The sequence below is a fragment of the Poecilia reticulata genome, chromosome 12 (genome assembly GCF_904066995.2).
Source record: "Poecilia reticulata chromosome 12, P_reticulata-male-v2, whole genome shotgun sequence".
Taxonomy (NCBI): Eukaryota; Metazoa; Chordata; class Actinopteri; order Cyprinodontiformes; family Poeciliidae; genus Poecilia; species Poecilia reticulata.
Window position 1 is genome coordinate 24,448,514 of NC_088841.1, and position 18,934 is coordinate 24,467,447.

At 39.7% G+C, this 18,934-nt stretch overlaps 1 protein-coding gene across 11 annotated transcripts in view; it reads left to right on the top strand.

Annotated features, from left to right (window-relative positions):
- Positions 1-16,237, top strand: part of unc13bb (unc-13 homolog Bb (C. elegans)) — a 69,533-nt gene extending 53,296 nt beyond the window's left edge. For 4 of the 11 annotated variants that reach the window (XM_081613366.1, XM_081613368.1, XM_081613376.1 and 1 more), the window contains 24 exons: positions 12-142; positions 225-310; positions 1,047-1,173; positions 1,248-1,344; positions 1,420-1,563; positions 7,986-8,063; positions 8,166-8,243; positions 8,351-8,371; positions 8,556-8,603; positions 8,681-8,716; positions 9,528-9,554; positions 9,686-9,745; positions 10,112-10,132; positions 10,236-10,262; positions 10,507-10,595; positions 10,671-10,817; positions 10,905-11,028; positions 12,440-12,493; positions 12,565-12,642; positions 13,307-13,454; positions 13,581-13,637; positions 13,790-13,882; positions 13,978-14,137; positions 14,798-16,237. In XM_081613366.1, the coding sequence (XP_081469492.1) occupies positions 12-142; positions 225-310; positions 1,047-1,173; positions 1,248-1,344; positions 1,420-1,563; positions 7,986-8,063; positions 8,166-8,243; positions 8,351-8,371; positions 8,556-8,603; positions 8,681-8,716; positions 9,528-9,554; positions 9,686-9,745; positions 10,112-10,132; positions 10,236-10,262; positions 10,507-10,595; positions 10,671-10,817; positions 10,905-11,028; positions 12,440-12,493; positions 12,565-12,642; positions 13,307-13,454; positions 13,581-13,637; positions 13,790-13,882; positions 13,978-14,137; positions 14,798-15,083 (2,217 nt within the window). In that variant the 3' untranslated portion in view covers positions 15,084-16,237. The remainder of the gene's footprint in view (positions 1-11; positions 143-224; positions 311-1,046; positions 1,174-1,247; positions 1,345-1,419; positions 1,564-7,985; positions 8,064-8,165; positions 8,244-8,350; positions 8,372-8,555; positions 8,604-8,680; positions 8,717-9,527; positions 9,555-9,685; positions 9,746-10,111; positions 10,133-10,235; positions 10,263-10,506; positions 10,596-10,670; positions 10,818-10,904; positions 11,029-12,439; positions 12,494-12,564; positions 12,643-13,306; positions 13,455-13,580; positions 13,638-13,789; positions 13,883-13,977; positions 14,138-14,797) is intronic. The other 7 variants (XM_081613369.1, XM_081613367.1, XM_081613370.1 and 4 more) reach the window with 7 other exon arrangements.
- The last annotated feature ends 2,697 nt before the right edge of the window (positions 16,238-18,934 follow it).

Consider the following 18,934-nt stretch of genomic DNA (forward strand, 5'->3'; position numbering starts at 1 on the left):
TTAATTTCCAGAACAAGGAGGAGCTTCCCCTGGAGGAGCAGGGCCCCAGCATCAAGAACCTGGACTTCTGGCCCAAACTCATCATGCTCATCGTCTCCATCATAGAGGAGGACAGGAACTCCTACACACCTGTTCTCAATCAGTCAGTCGTCCGTTTTGGTCTACGGCTTGTTTGTTTTTTCCTCAAAATGGTTTTGATTTCTGAGTGAAATCTTTTCTACCAGGTTTCCACAGGAACTGAGTGTTGGAAAAGTTTCAGCTGAAGTCATGTGGACGTTGTTCGCTCAGGACATGAAGTACGCTCTGGAAGGTTGGTCTCAGTTAAATACCTTTAGATCTTTACATGATTCTTTTTTTGTTAGATTTTCCTCAAATTGACTTAGTGTGTGAAAAAAGTTGTGAATTTTTCCCAAATTCACAACTTTTAAGGATTTGAAATTATGGAACGATTAATCGCAATTAATCGATTATTGAAATAACTGTCAACTAATGCAGTAATTGATTAATTGTTATCCAAAATACACAAACTAAAAAAAAAACCCAACATATTCAGAGCTGTAATTAAGACAAAACTATAAAGTATATACACATTTCACATTTAAGATAAAAACACTTTTTCTTTTATATTCATGAAAGGAGTGTTATATTGTTGCATTTTAGGCAATAAAATGTCTTTCTTATTTAAAATCTATTCAAATTACTTTTATTTCCATCTTTTAATGTTTTTCTAAAGTTTTATAGAAAAGGCTTAATTTAGCGTAGCCTGTTGTGAATGCTAAGGCCAGTTAGCATGACGCTAGATAAACGGCTTTCCCATGGCGGTAAGTTGTACATGAGGATGATTGGCAGCGCTAGGCTCTGATTGGTTGTTTTTGGAGGTGGAGACCGATCTTCCCACAGATTGTCTGACTCACTCTGACAGTTGTAACAAATATGTTAAAGTTTTGTTGTTTTTCTCTGTAAAAGTTACATACTGTAGCTTTAATTGTATTGCTAACGGCAGGATTTGTTTGGTTTATAAAAATTGTTTTGTGTTTTTTCTGCAGAGCACGAGAAGCACCGACTGTGTAAAAGCACCGACTACATGAACCTGCACTTTAAAGTCAAGTGGCTCTACAATGAATACGTCAAGGAGCTTCCCATCTTTAAGGATGTCGTTCCTGAATATCCATCGTGAGGTTTTAAACTTTTCAAGCAGAGACTAAAATGTGTGGATGTTGGTGCTAACGGTTGTTTTTCTGTTTTAGTTGGTTTGTGCAGTTCGTTCTGCAGTGGTTGGATGAAAACGAGGATGTGTCGATGGAGTTCATGAATGGAGCGCTGGAGAGAGACAAGAAAGACGGAGTAGGAACATTCAGCTGTCATTTCTCTGTTCTTACCAGTAGCTGCTGTTTCCACACTAAACCCAGTCTGATCCAGTTCCAGCAGACGTCTGAGCACGCGCTGTTCTCCTGCTCCGTGGTGGACATCTTCACCCAGCTCAACCAGAGCTTCGAGATCATCAAGAAGCTGGAATGTCCCGACCCCAGCGTCATGGCTCACTACAGCCGCCGCTTCTCCAAGGTAAACCTCAAAACCTATTGTTTCTTTAATAGTCTCCTTATTAGTAATACATTTACTCTTGATATTTTAAAAGGACTTTTTTTAATGTATTGTCTTGTTAATTTTATAAAAGACTTTGGACACACTGCTATAAAGTGTTGAATAATCTTTTATCAATAGAAGTGGTGGGAACCCTTAAATAAAAAAAATTTGCTCTGCTAACCATAAAGGACTAACCAGAAATATTAGTCCTGCTAATGCTAAATTGTTGTGCTAACATGGTATTTAGTGGAAGCTAATGCTGAACACTATACCAGCATGTTATTTAGTGGAAGTTGAGACGACAGTGTTGTGCAAACAAGGTACTTAGCAGAAGTTAATGCCAAAGTCCTGCATCAATAGGCTTCTCAGAGGAAGCTAATGCTAAAGTGCTGTTGCAACACAGTATTTAGCAAAAGACGGCACTAAAGCGCTACACCAACATGATATTTAGAGAGAGCTAATGCTAAAGAGATATAGCCAGGGGTGAAAGTAGGGGGTACGGCAGGTTACTGCGTACCCCTAAAAGATTTAGGATACGTAGTACCTGCAAGAGAGGGGAGCGGCTGTCTGCTGTATAAAATCAGTGGGTTCACTGTGCAGCAGTGAGTTCACCCACTAATCAGCCGTGACTGATTAGTTTTTCAAGAACAATCTAAAACACGACTTAATCAGTTAATAAATAACTTTTTTCCCATTCCATATTGTTTCTGAACTGTTCGTGCTGTAGAGCAGGGCTGCAACACGTCGATCGCTGAGGGTTTTGAGTCGATCTCAGCATGAGGTGACAAACTGAACGGCGTCAGGAGGCTGAGAGCAGAACGTCCTCCTCTGGGTCCTTATTAAAACGTTCGTAACTTTATTAAAGAACAACAAAAAAATCAACAAAATGTGTTCAAATTAATGACCCAACAACAATAATAATATCAGTGATTATTGTTTCAATAAGGTGTTGCACAATTGTGCACTTTTCGGTTCCATTATCAAAATAATGAGCAGAGCAGGAGTTTAAAATTAACTCATCAACCACCTCTGTGTTCATGAGAGGTTTATTAATGATCGCAAAATAAATATCAAGCCTGCAAACCTAATATCATAATGGACTGAACGTTTTTAACATAATCTCTGGTCGGCTTGTGGAGCGCAGGAGGTTGCCATGGCAACGGGTGTGCTTAAATGACAGAGAGAGACGGAGAATAAAAATGTGCGAGTGGTTTAGAGTTGATCACCCGTTCAGGTTGTTTTACCTTTGTCTTGGCTCATCACAGCCGCTGTAATTTCTGAACGTTCAGTAAACGACAAACTTGGACTATATATATATATATATATATATATATATATATATATATATATATCAGTGATGTGCGGTGAGGTTCATTACTGGTGAGACACTGACATATGACTTAGACACCATGCATGTTATTGGACCTACAGAAAAATAGGAAAAATATCCCAACTTCAGAAGATGAGCTTTAACCTAACAGCTCTGTAGTTCCTCCTATCAGTATGACTCAGGGTGAGGAGGCGCCATGTTAGGAAGAGAAGTAGAATCTGCAGGATCTTCAGAACAAACAGGCCATGATGCTGGGCTACTGATTTTCCCTCTGTCTGGACACAGGATCAATATAACCAGTTTAAAAGCTAAATTAATGATTATATGGCAGACATGGAAACCTGGGATGCACTCCATGCCATGATGTTCAGAATTTAGGTCTCATGGCATCTCAAGGTGTCAACATTGCAGCCTGTGGGCTGAGGGAGGAAATACAGCTTTATTTTGTAGCAATTCAAGATATATATATATATATATATAATCAGTGACGTGCGGTCACCTACTTTGCTTCTGAGCATTTGAATGGGAAAATGCGAAAATCCAGCGATTTTGAAGAAAAACAGAATTGGTTAAGCTAAGTAAAAGTAAATACTTTATACTACAAACCACAGGGTGAAAATGGCAATAAAAATGATTTTATATTATATATTATTTTTCCATGATGACGGGTGAGACAGAGCCTCACCTGCCTCCCCTGACCGCACGTCACTATATATGTATGTATGTATGGATGGATGGATGGATGGATAGTTTTTGGGTTTTTTTGTACCCCCGAGAATTTAAATTTAAAACTACTTTCACCCATATATTTTATTTTTTATATATATATGTCGGATATATATTTATTCTTTAGTTTACATATTTGTTTTTTATTTCTTATTATGTCAGTTTTGGTCTTCCATATGTCTAGTTGTAGATTCTATTTATCGATCTATAGATCTATAGATCTATCGATCGATCGATCGGACCTCTGCCTACTGGATCATTTCAGTGGAGATTTCAGACTGTGGCAGGAAGCCGGAGTGCCCGGAGAGAAACCTATCTATAGATCTATCTATCTATCTACAGCTCCATATCTATCTATCTGTCTATCTGTCTATAGATCTGTCTATCTGTCTATCTGTCTATAGATCTGTTTTTCTGTCTATCGATCTGTTTATCTGTCTATCGATCTGTTTATCTGTCTATAGATCTATCTATAGATCTGTATCTCTATCTTTCTATAGATCTATCTATCTATAGATCTGTCTACTATCTATAGCTCTGTCTATCTGTATCTACAGATCTGTCTATCTATAGATCTATCTATAGATCTGTCTATCTAGCTATAGATATCTGTATCTGTCTATAGATCTATCTATCTATAGATCTATATCTATCTATAGTTATATATCTATCTATAGAGTTATATATCTATCTATAAATCTGTATCTATCTCTATGTATCTATAGATATCTATCTATAGATAGATATCTGGCGTGATATATAGATCTGTAGATCTATATAGATCTATATCTATAGTTATATATCTATCTATAGATCTATCTCTATAGATCTGTCTATCTATCTATAGATCTGTATCTGTCTGTATAGATCTATCTATAGATATCTATCTATATAGAGCTATCTATAGATCTGTATCTATAGATCTGTTTTTATGGATCTATCTATCAATCTATCTATAGATGTATCTATCTATAGATCTGTCTATCTGTCTATAGATCTATCTGTCTATCTATAGATGTATATCTATAGATCTGTTTATATGGATTTATCTATAGATCTATCCATCTATAGATCTCTATCTATATATCTCTATCACTATCTATAGATATATCTATCTGTAGATCTCTCTATTATCTATCTATCTATAGATATATATCTATCTATAGATCTACCTATAGATCTGTTTATATAGATCTATCTATATATCTATCCATCTATAGATCTCTATATATCTCTATCGATCTATCCATAGATCTATCTATCTATAGATCTGTCTATCAACCTATAGATCTCTATCTGTCTATCTATAGAGCTGTCTATCTGTATAGATCTATCTATCTAGAGATCTGTCTATAGATCTGTCTATCTGTCTATCTATATATCTGTATCTATATATCTATAGATATCTATAGATCTATCTATAGATCTGTCGATCTATCTATAGATCTATCTATCTGTCTATAGATCTATCTATCTATAGATCTGTCTGTCGATCTGTCTGTCTATCTATCGATCGATCGATCGGACCTCTGCCTACTGGATCATTTCAGTGGAGATTTCAGACTGTGGCAGGAAGCCGGAGCGCCCGGAGAGAAACCTGCAAACAGGAAACCTGTCGAATCTTTTTACCTTTTGTCCTCTGGTGTCTGATCATCTCTTCTCGTAAATGTAAATGAATCCGTTGTTGGACATGTCTTCACTGCAGTCGCTGTCTGCAGTGAAGACATGCTCCTTGTCTGCCTTCACGGTTCGTTCTCCCTTCATTAAGTAACAGTAGACGTCTGTCAGCTTAGGATCGGCACAGATGACGGAGGACAGGTGGTACGTCTCCGTCCCACATTCTGCAGGGACATCGATGGTCTGGGTGGCTTTTGTTTGGTATTCCCTGGTAAACCTGTGCAGAAAAAATACCAGGACCTTGTTATCGGTCAGGCAATGTTTTTTCTGCCAGGGTGACCCGCAGCCTGAACAACGGCGTCTGCACGCCAAATCCAACCAGTATTCAAGCAGTATAGGCATACTGGTTGAAAATAACACTGGTGGAAGGGCAATGAGGGCGCCGTCGTTCAGCCGCCTGAGGGAAGTGGCTCCACAGTTAGAGCAGGAGTCGTTGTCATACAACTCTCTATCTGTGTCGCCGCCAAACGAATCCAGCCAGACCAGCACAGACTCCAGCAAACTTTTTGTGTCGTAGTCCTTTCCCACATCTGACGGCAGCTTCTTCTCCCTCAGCTCCATCAGAACTGGGGAAAGGTCTTGTTGACTAAAATGTTTGCCGGGCTGACGGACAGCAGAGAGGAGGAGACTCCCACAGCAGGGAATGGACGATGCCTCCAGAAAAATCCTTTCCTTAGCGAGACACCGCTTGGTGACGCTCAGGTTTAGGATGCTCTGGAACGCTGCGTTCACCCAGCTGTTCTGGAGCTCATCTGAGAACTTGAAGTTCTCCTCTGCTTGTCCTGGTCCCGCAGATGTCCTCCCTACATCTAGCAGATCCGACCCAACGCAGTCTACTGAATTAACGTCAGGGGAACAGGAAACCTCGACATCAACGGAAATCTTTACATTCACAGAGGGTTTTTCAGACAAATGAGCACAGGACAAACGTTCCCCGTCCGGGGAACGTTGTGATTCAAAGGACCCTGAGAAAGTGGCCTTCAGAGGACTCTCCTGAATGGATGGGACCAGCGAAACCAAAGCTTTGGCTGTCACTTCAGCCACAGCTTCGGTTGCGAGATCAGCCGCAGACAAATCTTCCCCAGCCGGGTTAGATTTTTCTGCGACTGCAGTCTCACCCTCACGCTGTACCATCGTCTCTGAACAAACCTCCCCAGCCGGGTCGGTTTGTCCAGAGACAGTACTGTCGTCCTCTGTACCGTCTCGTACAGAGGACGAGATGGAGTCCGAGGTCCCAACATCCATCGCCTTTTGAGAACAAACCTCCCCAGCCGGGTCGGTTTGTCCAGAGACAGTACTGTCGTCCTCTGTACCGTCTCGTACAGAGGACGAGATGGAGTCCGAGGTCCCAACATCCATCGCCTTTTGAGAACAAACCTCCCCAGCCGGGTCGGTTTGTTCTTCGGAAGTTGATGGAAATCCTTTCCAAAACGGATCGTCCTCTTCATCCTGATCGTGTCCTTCGTTGGAATCCTTCCCTGGGAAGAAACGATCGCACACTTTCTTCATCCCAGTCGTTACGGCATATCCGATGCCCCAACCAACCGGGAAAATCAGGGGAACAAGCGCTGTCGCAAAACTGAACATGGTTGCTTTACACAAATATGAAACTCCAAGAAATGTCTGGATCCTGACTGATGCTTAGAGATTCCAGTATTCAAGCATTAGAACTTCTTTGATCTACTGTGACGTGCATGATGTCATCTATGACCTCATCAGTGAGCTCACTGGACTTCTGGCCAACACATTGCTTCTGATCGTTGCTATGGAAATGATCAGATCAGATCTGCATGACTCAAGTGACATAAATATTTAAATAAAACGTTATACTTTTTATTTATTTAACGTGAAGAGATTAATAGATTTGTATATGATTTAATTTTTTCTTTTGTGGTTTTCCATACCTGCTGTGGTATAAATGTTCTGAAGCCTTTGATCCACTATTATTTGTAATTACTATTAATTCATTGGGATTATTCATGTATTAATCGTTGCACAGTGCTAGGAACAGTCTGTGACTTATTATATTTAATTTTATTAATTTTCGCAGACAATTTAATGCTGTGACTATTTTACCAAACATAGGAAACAAAAGCAGAAGAACGATCCAGACCTGCACTTGTACATAATTTTATTGAGGTCCAGAACTCAGAAGTTCTTGACTTGTGTCATTCAGGAGCCTTGGAGATAAAAAGGCAGATTTCAAGAACAACTCAGGCAAAAGTTTGGGTCAGACTGTGCTATTTGAAGAAGTAGACGTGTTTAGGAATCTACACAATGTCAGTAACACAGAGTAGCATGTCGTAGTAGGTGTGTGTGCGCGCAAGTAAAATGCTTGCTACCTTTCTGTGCACAATAGTGGATATATATATATATATATATATATATATATATATATATATTTTTACATTTATTTGTCATAGTACCCCCAAAAGTTTAAAACTACTTTCACCCCTGGCTATACCTTTATGGTATTTAGTGAAATCTAACCCCAGAGTGCTACACCAACACAATAGAAGCTAAAGTGCTATGTTAACATAATATTTAGCAGAAGATTATGCTAAAGAGTTGCAGCAATATCGCATTTTGTTGCTAAATTAAAATTAGCTCAGTTATTGGCACATTTGCAGGTTACTAGTAAGATTCTTTGATTTCTCATTTCTTGCAGACAATCGCCAAAGTTCTCCTGCAGTACAGCGCCATCCTGACCAAGAGCTTTCCTTCTTATATTGACAAGGAGAAGATTGTAAGTTGTCCAGGTTTTTGTCGTGGAGCATATTCTGATAACTAACATTTATTTTAAATAGATATGAATGCTGTTATTGAACCCCCTCATGTCCTCCTGCAGCCCTGTGTCCTCATGAATAACGTGCAGCAGCTGAGAATCCAGCTGGAGAAAATGTTTGAATCAATGGGGGCCAAACAGGTGAGTCAAATGGGAAACAGGCTTGGAAGGGTTTAGGAATACAAACATGGTAAAAGCATTAAACACGTCGTTAATCTGCATTGGAATTGGCTCCTTGTGTGTGTCAGACTGCAACAGAGGAAGCGCGGGTATGTACGTTAGCGCTAGCTTGGATGGTTTGGTAGATGAAGGGAGTCGTTGGATTGGTTCTGGGCTGTAGATGCTGGAGTTTGTGATATTTTTTTAGGTTTTATAATAATTGAGCTGTTTAGTTGATGGCTGGATTGTAGGTTAGTTTACAAATCAACACATTTATTCACTTTACAATTAAAGCAAGACGAAATCACAGAGGAAGAGGAGGAGGAGGAAGCAGGAGAGGAGGTAGGTTTGAGGTTCAAGGTGGATATTTCTCTTTACATAACTCATCTGCAGTGACTGTTTGTATCTTCCTGAAGCAGCAGGTTGTTGCAGAGGATGAGAAACCAAAACCTGTGGTGGGTGGATCAGTTGACTAGACGTTAGTAGCTAGTCTGTAGGAGTCGACCCTCTAGCTTCTGCTTTTTCTGCTGAAACGTCGCTGCATTGCAGGCTGCTGGTACCAAAAGTCTTTTCTCATGAGCTGCTGCTGTAGAAGCTCATTTTCTGGCAAAACAATAAACAATCGACGCTCAAATTCCAAACTTTTTTGAAAAAGATTTTTGTTTTACGTCTCATCACCATGACAAAATTGGCAATAAACATAAAAATAAACAAGTGGCTTGACAAAATAATTAATGTGCGAAAAAATAAGAACTTTCCCAACTTATTTGGCGATGTAGTGTGATATAAATTAATTTATCAATAAGGAGAGACGGGAAGTGATGAGAAATTGGTGATTCTATCATATCAACTTGATTCCTTATCGATTCTCATTGAGTTGCTAAATGCACCATGTTGTATTCATTTGAAACTAAATTAATTAAGGCTGCCTTGAAAAAGAATCACTCTGTCAAATGAACATTTTAATATGAAATTCAAAAGTTTTTGTCCAGAAAAATGTGCGTTTTCCTTTATGGAAGGATCTTAATGTGTCTCAAACTGTGGAAAAAATTCCCTTTACGCTCAAATATCTTTCTGAAAAGTTACTTGTAAATTAGTTCCGTCTTATTTTAAGTGTCCTAATATATTTAAACAAGAAACTAGACCAAAACTACATGTTAATAATTAGCGGTTTTTTGATAATATTCATGTTTTGACCCAATAAGAAGTCATTTTTGTAACTATTGCTGGAGAAAGACATTCTTTACCTTTTCTCTGCTTTCCTAGCTGAAGATCGGCGCGTTAGCATGGCAGGCAAGTCCACCACATATGCAAACATGTAAAACATGACTGCATATAAGCCTTTTAAAAAACCCACTGTACAATGATCTGAATGGAAGCAACCAGACAAAACCTTTGTGTCGCCTCTTTACTGCAACTCCTAGTTTGAAGGAAGTGAGGAAGAGGAGGAAGTTAAAGAGGAAGGGGAGGAAATGGAGGCCGAGGTTTGTTGCAGTGTGACGTGGTTTTTAACATCCGTCTTTCTCCAAATCCAAAGTCATTTCTGATTTTCCCCAAACTGAAACTAAAACATCCAACATGATTTTATTCCCATCTGTGAGGATTTCCTCTTTAGATTAGCACCATTTTCCCTTATTTTCCATAAAAGTGCCACTTTCACTTCCCCCTCAGTTGTATTTTTTCATTTTATCACTTTGTTTTGCTCCTTTCCTAAATCCTGTCATCTGGGTTTAAATCTCCTTAATCTGAAGCAAAAAGTCCAGAAACCATTTGTTCTGCAGCTCCTCCATCTTTCCAGGGCTTTTTGACACTTTGTTTGTTTATATCTCTAACAATTTTCTAACACAAAGACGGACGAACCGTTTGAGCAGGTAGGCACAAGCAGAATGTCCTAATGAAATCCTTAATATGCAGCTAAAAAGGGGCATTTCATCCAAAATGTCTTGTTTTACCTCCCAACTTTCTGCCACATAGAGAGAACATGCATGTGAGGATCATAAGGTGAGTTGATGTTTGTTACAGGAGGTGAACTGTAACATGCATGTTTAGTAGAAATGGGCTGGAAATCAATGCAAACCTCACCAACTGAGTCTAAGCTGCTAGTAAAACACCTTAAAACTCCCAGGTGTTTTCTACTAATTTAACTTTAGAAGTGATTTAAAGTAGTTTAGGTTCCAGTTTTGTCCTCGTCTTTCTTTCTGTCTCTGAAACCACATCATCATCATCATCATCTTCTCTCCTCCAGATGGACACGGAGGCCAGCGACCTGCTGACCGACCTGCAGGTTCGGCTCAACAACGTTCTGGACGACCTCAGCAGCACGTTTGGGAACAGGTACGCTAACGCTCCCCGTGGCTCCGCCTCCGTCCGACTCCATCACTCCTTCTCCTTCTTCTTCTCCTCTTCCAGCTTCCAGAGCCGCATCACTGACTGCATGCGACAGATGGCGTCGCTGCTGTACCAGATCAAAGGACCGCTCAACGAAAACGCCAAGAACCAGGTGGAGGCCGACTCGGACAACATGCTGCGGCCGCTCATGGACTTCCTGGATGCGCAGTGGGTTCAGTGGGATTCTTCCCAAACACGGCTGCTCTGTTGGTGTGTGTAAGTGTGTGTGTGTGTGTGTGCGTCTTGTTTTTGCAGATTAACGCTGTTCGCCACGGTGTGTGAGAAAACCGTACTGAAGCGCGTTCTGAAGGAGCTGTGGAGGATCGTGATGACCAGCCTGGAGAAGAACATCGTCCTGCCGCAGGGCAACGACACCTTCGTGAGTCGACAGCTTCATTCAGTTCATTTTTAAAACGTCCTGAAAAGTCTGAATGACAGAAAAGACACAATTTACCAAAGATTTGTGGTCTAAACAAAAAGTGCAGAAATCAAACGAATCACTTGATTCACTTGGAATCTGACAAAACTACCTTGAAAGTTACATAGGAGTTTGTTCCAAGTCAATAATTCCTTAATATTAATGATTATTTCACCTAAAACAAAATGTTTTTGCCATCTTATAAGGGAAATAATTACCAGACTAAAACCTCATTATGTAATGATGATTTTTGCAAAAAATAAAAAATGAATGAACATATTTTAGTGTTTAATATATTTATTAGTATTTTCACATTATATTCAAAACCAAGGAAGAGGAAAGACAAAATATACAAAACAAAACGCACAATAAACAACCAACGTTCCCATAAACACTGTCAGAAAGAAAAACTGAGATCATTCATGTCAATATTTCTGGAGCCGCTGCTCAAAGTGTCCAGAGTTTCTGTTCCTGATCGACTGCTGAGGCTTCACTGAAAGATCAGAAACTATTTCCAAGTTTTATTCAGTTTATTCTCACAGCCTCTCATCACATCCCTGATTTTCTCTACTTTTAGCTTTAGCACTACGTCTTTTATCCAGTTTGAAACATAGTTTGTTTAGCCTTCACTTCGGTTGCTAGGTGATGGGTGGAATTCCACTGAGGTTGCTAGGTAACAGGCAGTTTATTTCAGTTACAACAAAACATTTTCCCTTGGTATAAATTAAATAATCTGCCAATAAAACTAGAACTTTTTCATCAATATTAAGGAATTATTGACTTAAAAGAAGCTTTTTGTTCTTGCTGAAGTTTCTACCAAGTTAGTTTTGTCTTAAAGTGAATTAAGAAATGTCAAAATTCAGATTCAAACCGTTTATTGAGCCCAAAGGGAAATTCAGTGTTGCTGTAATTCATAATGGTCACATTTACCATAGAAACTGGACCAAAAATCTTAGTTTTTTCAGTGTAATTTTCTTTTTTTCAACATTAGAAACATTTGCTCAAAGTTTGTTTCACACTGGATGGAAACATGGCTGCCATTTTGAAGTGAATCAAATCATAATTGTGTCAGATGATTTACGTATTTTCTTAAAATAAAAAAATAGATGTAGACATTTTGACAAACGCGATCCAAAAATAAATCTATTTTTATTCATCCTGATTTATTCATTCAGTTTAATTATGAAACAACAAGCCAAACATCTTACAGTCACACAGAGCAGATGAAAACATGGGACTATGAAGATGAACATGAAATGTTCACCAGGTTTTATCTATGTTTGTTTTTTTCTTCCATCTTTTCTAATCCGATACTTAAAAAACAAGGCTACTGAGAACCAAAGTTAATCATGACTTTTTCTGTTTCCTGAAGGGAGCACAGATCCTTTCTGCTGCCAAAGAACTGGGACACCTTTCCAAACTGAAGGTATCAGGTTCCCTGTCAGTTTCTCTTCTCCGGTGAGTTGGTCTAGTCTAAGTCTTGGTTTGGTTGTTTAGGATCACATGGCAGGAGATGCTAAAAGCCTGACGCCCAGGCAGTGTGCCGTCATGGACGTGGCTCTGGACACCATCAAGGTGAGACCAGGACGTTGACCTCTGACCTCTGACCTCTGCTCCATCGGCTCAACGCCTCTATCTGTACAAGTTCATACAGAGAAAATTATAAAGTGAAATAATAACCAGACTAAAGTCTCATTATATAACAATGATTTTGCAATGAACATATTTCGGATAGCTCATCCTTGGGTTGCTAGGTGACGGGCGGAATTCCGCTGGGGTTGCTAGGTAACGGGCAGATCGTTCCACTTAAAATGAAACATTTTATGTGATTTGTAGATGTCACATAAAATCCCAGCTTCCAACTTATTTTAATATTGTAGGTAATTTCTTAATATTGATGAAAAATAACTGGTTCCGGTGGCAGATCGTCACATTCAACTCATTTTAAAGGTTAATAATCTGCCAGCAGAACTGTCACTTTTTAAAATCAACATTATGGAATCATTGACTCAGAATAATCATCTTGCCAAAACGTTACTTGTAAGTTATTTTTTGTTTTATTTTAAGTGCATTACAAACTAGAAAAAAATACTTGGCAGGATTTTGTTCAGTTTGTAGAATTCCTTCATTTTTAAGGACTTTAACTGGTTTCTATTGAGTCTTTTTTCCACTTTACGTCCAGTCATTCCGTTTCCAGAGTTGTGATTCCTCTGGTCGTCCCGTCTTGTTTCCTGTGCAGCAATACTTCCACGCGGGCGGGAACGGCTTGAAGAAAGCTTTCCTGGAGAAGAGCGCCGAGCTTTCGTCGCTCCGCCACGCTCTGTCTCTCTACACCCAGACCACCGACACGCTCATCCAGACCTTTGTGACCACGCAGCATTCACAGGGTAGGTCCAGAACGCCTCAGAGGAGCTCGGACACGGGAGCGTTTCAGATTCCTGGCTGCTTTTACCTTCTGGACTCGGTTGTTTAAGTCGCTGTCTTGTTTTTATCTCCTGCTGCCTCTGTGCCAGTGCACAATGGGAAGGGTGTTAGGTTAACTCCTAATGAGAAAATCCAGCCCAGCAGGGGTAGGTCTCCATGAAATCACCATCAACCCGCCTTCCCTTCATCGTTGTGTCGTCTTTTGTTTCCTGGAGCCTGTGTTTCTGTCGCATGACTCTATAAAAAGGGTTTTTATTTGCCTCCGTTGGACCAAATGTTCCCGTTTCTGTCACACCAGGCTCAGGAGTGGACAAACCCATCGGAGAGGTTTCCCTGCAGATTGAGCTCTACACTCATCCGAAGAGCGGAGAGCGGAAAGTTACCCTCAAAGGTCCGTTTGGGATGGTTTTTAACCAGTAAAATCAAAGTTGGAGCGTTTTAATGCAACTCTAGTTGAAGTTTTTGTGTCCATACATATCAATGCAGTGATTGAAGCCAGCGATTTGAAGTGGCAGACGTCTGGGATGTTCAGACCCTTCGTGGAGGTGACGATGATCGGGCCGCACCTCGGCGACAAGAAGCGTCGATTTCAGACCAAATCCAAGAACAACAGCTGGTCCCCCAAATACAACGAGACCTTCCACTTGTAAGTTAGAGAGAAACACACTTAGGGATGCATTTTAAATTATTCCATGTATTTTTGTTCTATAAAGCAAAGTAGGCACACTTCAACTAATGCACTTATGGCAGAGCCAACTCTTTGTTGGGTTTTTTGCTAACTTTGCAAACATTTGGCAGACTTACATTTTCCTAAAATAATTTTTCTTTCCAATATATTCAGAATTTATTCTGAGAAGTTCCTTTAGCGGAAGCTAAGTGCACCGATAGATTTTAAAGTTAGCAAAAAGCTAGAATGGTAGCAGATTAGCGTTAGCATGCCTTCCACTGAAAATTTATAAAACAGCAAAATTAAATCTGTGCTTTAGAATTTAACTGGAAAACTAATTTAGGGGAATCTAAGTGTGCTGAGCAAAAAAATATTTCCGCTATTAGCATTTTAGTAGGTTAGAGACAGTGTAGCCTGGCACTGCTGATCTCATGACAAATGAAAATTTATGACAACCAAATTAAAACAGCGCTTTTGATTTTAAATGGAAAATTAATTTAGCGAAAGTTAAGTTTGCTTAAGGTTTTCAAAGTTATCAAAAAAAAGCACAAAATGAAAAATTAGCTCTGCTATTAGCGCATTAGCACCACTGGACCAGGAAACTGGACGTTAACATGGAGTTCTGCTCTCGGCCTGCAGCGTTCTGGGTGTCCAGGACGGCTTCGAGTGCTACGAGGTCCAAGCCTGCGTCAAGGACTACTGCTTCGGCCGCGCCGACCGGGTGGTGGGCCTGGCCGTGGTGCAGCTGAGGGACATCATGGAGAGGGGCAACTGCGCCTGCTGGTGCCCCCTGGGGCAGCGCATCTCCATGGACGACACGGGCCTGACCGCCATGCGGATCCTGTCCCAGCGCTCCAACGACGACGTCGCCAAGGAGTTCGTCCGGCTCAAGTCTGAAACCCGATCAGTGGAGGAGGGAAGATGATGAGTGGGTCTGCTGCTGTGACCTTTGACCTGTCTTGGCTGCTGTGGAAAACCTCACCAGCTTCCAGTGTTCTCCAACTTCACATTTTTAACCCTTTCAACTCTCGTCCGGCTCTGCTGAGGAGACGGAACCCATCCAGAACCGGTCAGAGGGCCGAATAAGAACCCACCCACCCACACCAAGTGTTCTTGTGCAATAAATCCAACCCACCCGTCCCAAAGTGAGGCCAAGCGGTTCAAGCCTTACACTCTGCAAGCTGTGAATGTGTGTGTTCATGTAAAAATCCCTGTTTTTAATGACTGGAAGGCAAAGATTTATCTTCACTTAGCAGAAAAACTACAAATCACCATTTAGTTTTTGTTCTCCAACAGTTTGAACAGAAACATTTTTTATCCTCATTTTCAAATGAAAAATGTTTGGATTGAAATCAAAGCTTCGTTTCATCCTCTGTCTGGTGGCCATTTTATTTATTTTTTATATTTATTTCCTTTTTAAATTTGGGGATTTGATGTGATTTCTGCTCCATTTTTGTTGAGTTTTTGGGTTTTGTTACAAACTGAGTTGGGGTTAATTACAAGTTTACATTTTTCTGTTTTTTGTTTTTCCTTCTGCTCTTCATACAAATGGCCTTAATTCTCAAAAAAATTATTTTTTGTTGATGTTTATTAATCTTTTGAAATTATGATTTGCATTTTATTTCCCCAGATTGATGTCAAATTGCTGAATTTCCTTAATATTTTGTATTTTTCATTGTAGTAATTTGCTGGTTTTTGTGGGAATCTGTTGTGCTGAGTATCAAATCCAATGTTTCTTTTTTATTTGTTACCAGTTCTTTATACTTTCTGTAGACAAAGTGGTTTATTTAGTTTCAGCAGCCTTTAAATGAAGCCACAGATCCAGCCTCCTCTTCCTCACCTTCCCTGTTGATGGGAGAAAACATCCTGGAGCATCACTTTCCTCGTGCCAAGTTTTTTCTTCACTTTAGGTTTTTTTTTTTGCACATTTTTGTAAAAAATAAAATCACTGCATTACTCTGGAGTTTTCATTGGAATGTCACATTAAATCTGTCTCACTATGTTGGCTTTACATTTATGTTTCTATAAACATACATGTATTTTTTTCTCACTACAGAATAAAGTCATTTTCACAGTGAATATCTTGGTGAGCTTGAATACCACGCTGTGGCAGCAGCCATTTTGTTTAGGAGGAAACTTTTGATTGGTTGCACCATAATGTGGCCATAACTACCTTTTTTATTGTAAACATGGAAACAATTTATTAGCTTCCAAACAATTGTTTATTAGATAAATTGTTCAATCAGATTAATAAAGTTTGCTTAAACCTTCTAGTGTTTGGCGCTGCTGGTGATTCTGAAGCGGAGCTGTTGATACATGATGGTAGCAGTATCCTGAAAAAGGAAAAACAATAGGGATTGCACAGTTTGGGGTCTCCATACATGGTTTGAACTAACAGCATCAATTTACTGCAGTGGTCCCCAAACTACGGCCCGCGGGCCGGATCCGGCCCGCCTCCACATTTGGTCCGGTCCCCTTGACAACACCAGAGAGCATTCAGATTTTTTTTTTCATTTACTGTATTTTCTGAACTATAAGCCGCTACTTTTTTCTACGCTTTGAACCTTGTGGCTTATGTGGATTTTTCTTCAGCCACCAGGGGGCTCTTTAGCAGGAAGTGAATCATTGGAAGTCAAAATTTGAAATAAAAGACAAAAAGAAGAGAAAGAAGAAAGCGTCATTAAAATGGAATTAGGTTTTGATAGAGAATTGAAATTTGAGAATGTTGTTGATCAGTTAAATAGCATTGAGGGGAAAAAGATTATTATTTTTTTTATATAATACTGAGATCATTATGAGGATTTGAGGCATAGATATTAGGATCCAGTAGATGGCAGTAGTGCAACAATAATGGATGCAAGCTGCTGTTGAAATCTAAAGAAGAAGAAGAAGAAAGCGCCCATTTTCATTTAGCACATGCTAGTAGCAACACGAAGGATCAGCACTTTTACTGTTACAGTTACTGTTCAGAAACTACCGTAATAAGTTCACTTAAATCTAAACTGGGCAACTTTTTCTTTTTCAACGTAATAAATGTGACATTCAATTGACCTGTTATCACTCAAATTGTGTCTGTCCGCCCTCCTCCTCTGCTGCTGCATCACTGTGGAAAACCTGGAGCGGCAGAGATATCTGCGGCTTATAGTCCGGAAAATATGGAAAATTTTTATGAAAATTTATTTCATAAATAGTGCTATTTATTTCATGGATTGTTTCTGTGACAAACCCAGAGAGGGTTATTTGATTATATGAGAGACCCCAAGGGCCAAAACTTACAAACTCGTACATTCACAGTCAAACTCTATTACAGAGTTTGATTGCAACGGAAGTTAACTTAAAATGTCAGTTTCTGATTGGACCCCAGGCAGGAGTAGGCGGGTTTTCACGGACAGGAAAATAGCTGAGCGGCAGCGACAGCACAAGTTATGGCGCTCTCTTTTCAAAATAAAAGTGCATCTCCGGTTTATGTTTCTCTCTTGCGGCTTTAAAAATGTAAAACTTTGTGTTTATTGATTAGCTAAAGGAAATCATGTATCTGAAAATAAATTAAAACATAATATGTGGGCAAAAAATTCTGTAAACCTCATATGTGCTACCATTGCTGACATTTGACATGCAAAAAATCTTTCATAAACAATAATTCTCTCGCTTCAGGATGACGCAGGGACACCTATAAGACCAATTTTAACTGAGGTTGCACGTATGTGCTTTACAGGATTTTTTGCCTACACAATATATTAAATTTTTTCAGATACATAATGTTGTTTTGCAAATTAATTAACACAAAGTTTTAGCCTCTTATAGCCGCCGGGGAGATACTTGACGTGTGAATCAAACATGAACCGGAAATGCGCTTTTATTTTGAAAAGAGAGCGCCATAACTTGTGCCGTCGCGCACAGTAAAATCGAGTGCAGGTTGGTTTTATCCCACTGATAGACGGGGTTTCTCATGCTGGCTGTCGGCTTCTAAACACTTCTGATAATGCTGACATTACCGTAGCAGCGCTAACAATGTCATTTAAATTATTATTTGCCTCTGTGAGTCGCTGCCGCTCAGCTATTTTCCTGTCCGTGAAACCCCGCCTACTCCTGCCTGGGGTCCAATCAGAAACTGACATTTTAAGTTGACTTCCGTTGGAATCAAACTCTGTTAGAGAGTTTGTAGGTTTTGGCCCTTGGGGCCTCTCAGCATGTAGGCCCTCCTGCAGTCACACTTGTTCTGTCACAAACTGACTCCGGCCCCCAGCAGAGAAGGGAAAAGTTATGTGTCCCTAACAGGAAAAGGTTTGGGGATCCCTGGTTCACTGGATTCAACTGACGATTGATAAAACGTGGAGTTTTCTGTGCATTTTTGTGCCATAAACAGATTGTAAAGTAAAAACCATATTTAATGGAACTCAATTAAAAATAAAAATGACTAAATATGTGGTTTTGAATCTAAATAAAATGTAAAAATAAAATGTTTGTTGCATCCTAGAAGTATTTTATTTGAATTCCTATTTTTTAAATCTATGGACAAAACACTTCATTATTTTATTTCCCAGTTTTTGTTCAGCCGCATAAGAATGATACAATCTGAGTTGCGTGCTGCGTCGCTGATCAGTTGGTTGGGTGACTGACGTGCGTCCGTTGTAACGTTGTAGCGCGAGGAATAACAAACATTTTAACGGTTTTCTGCCCGGCCACTTCCAAGAAGAACAAATAGAAAATACACAGCGGTGTATTGGTGTGGTGGATCCAACATGAAGTTGGCGTTTCCGCCCGGTTGGATTGTTT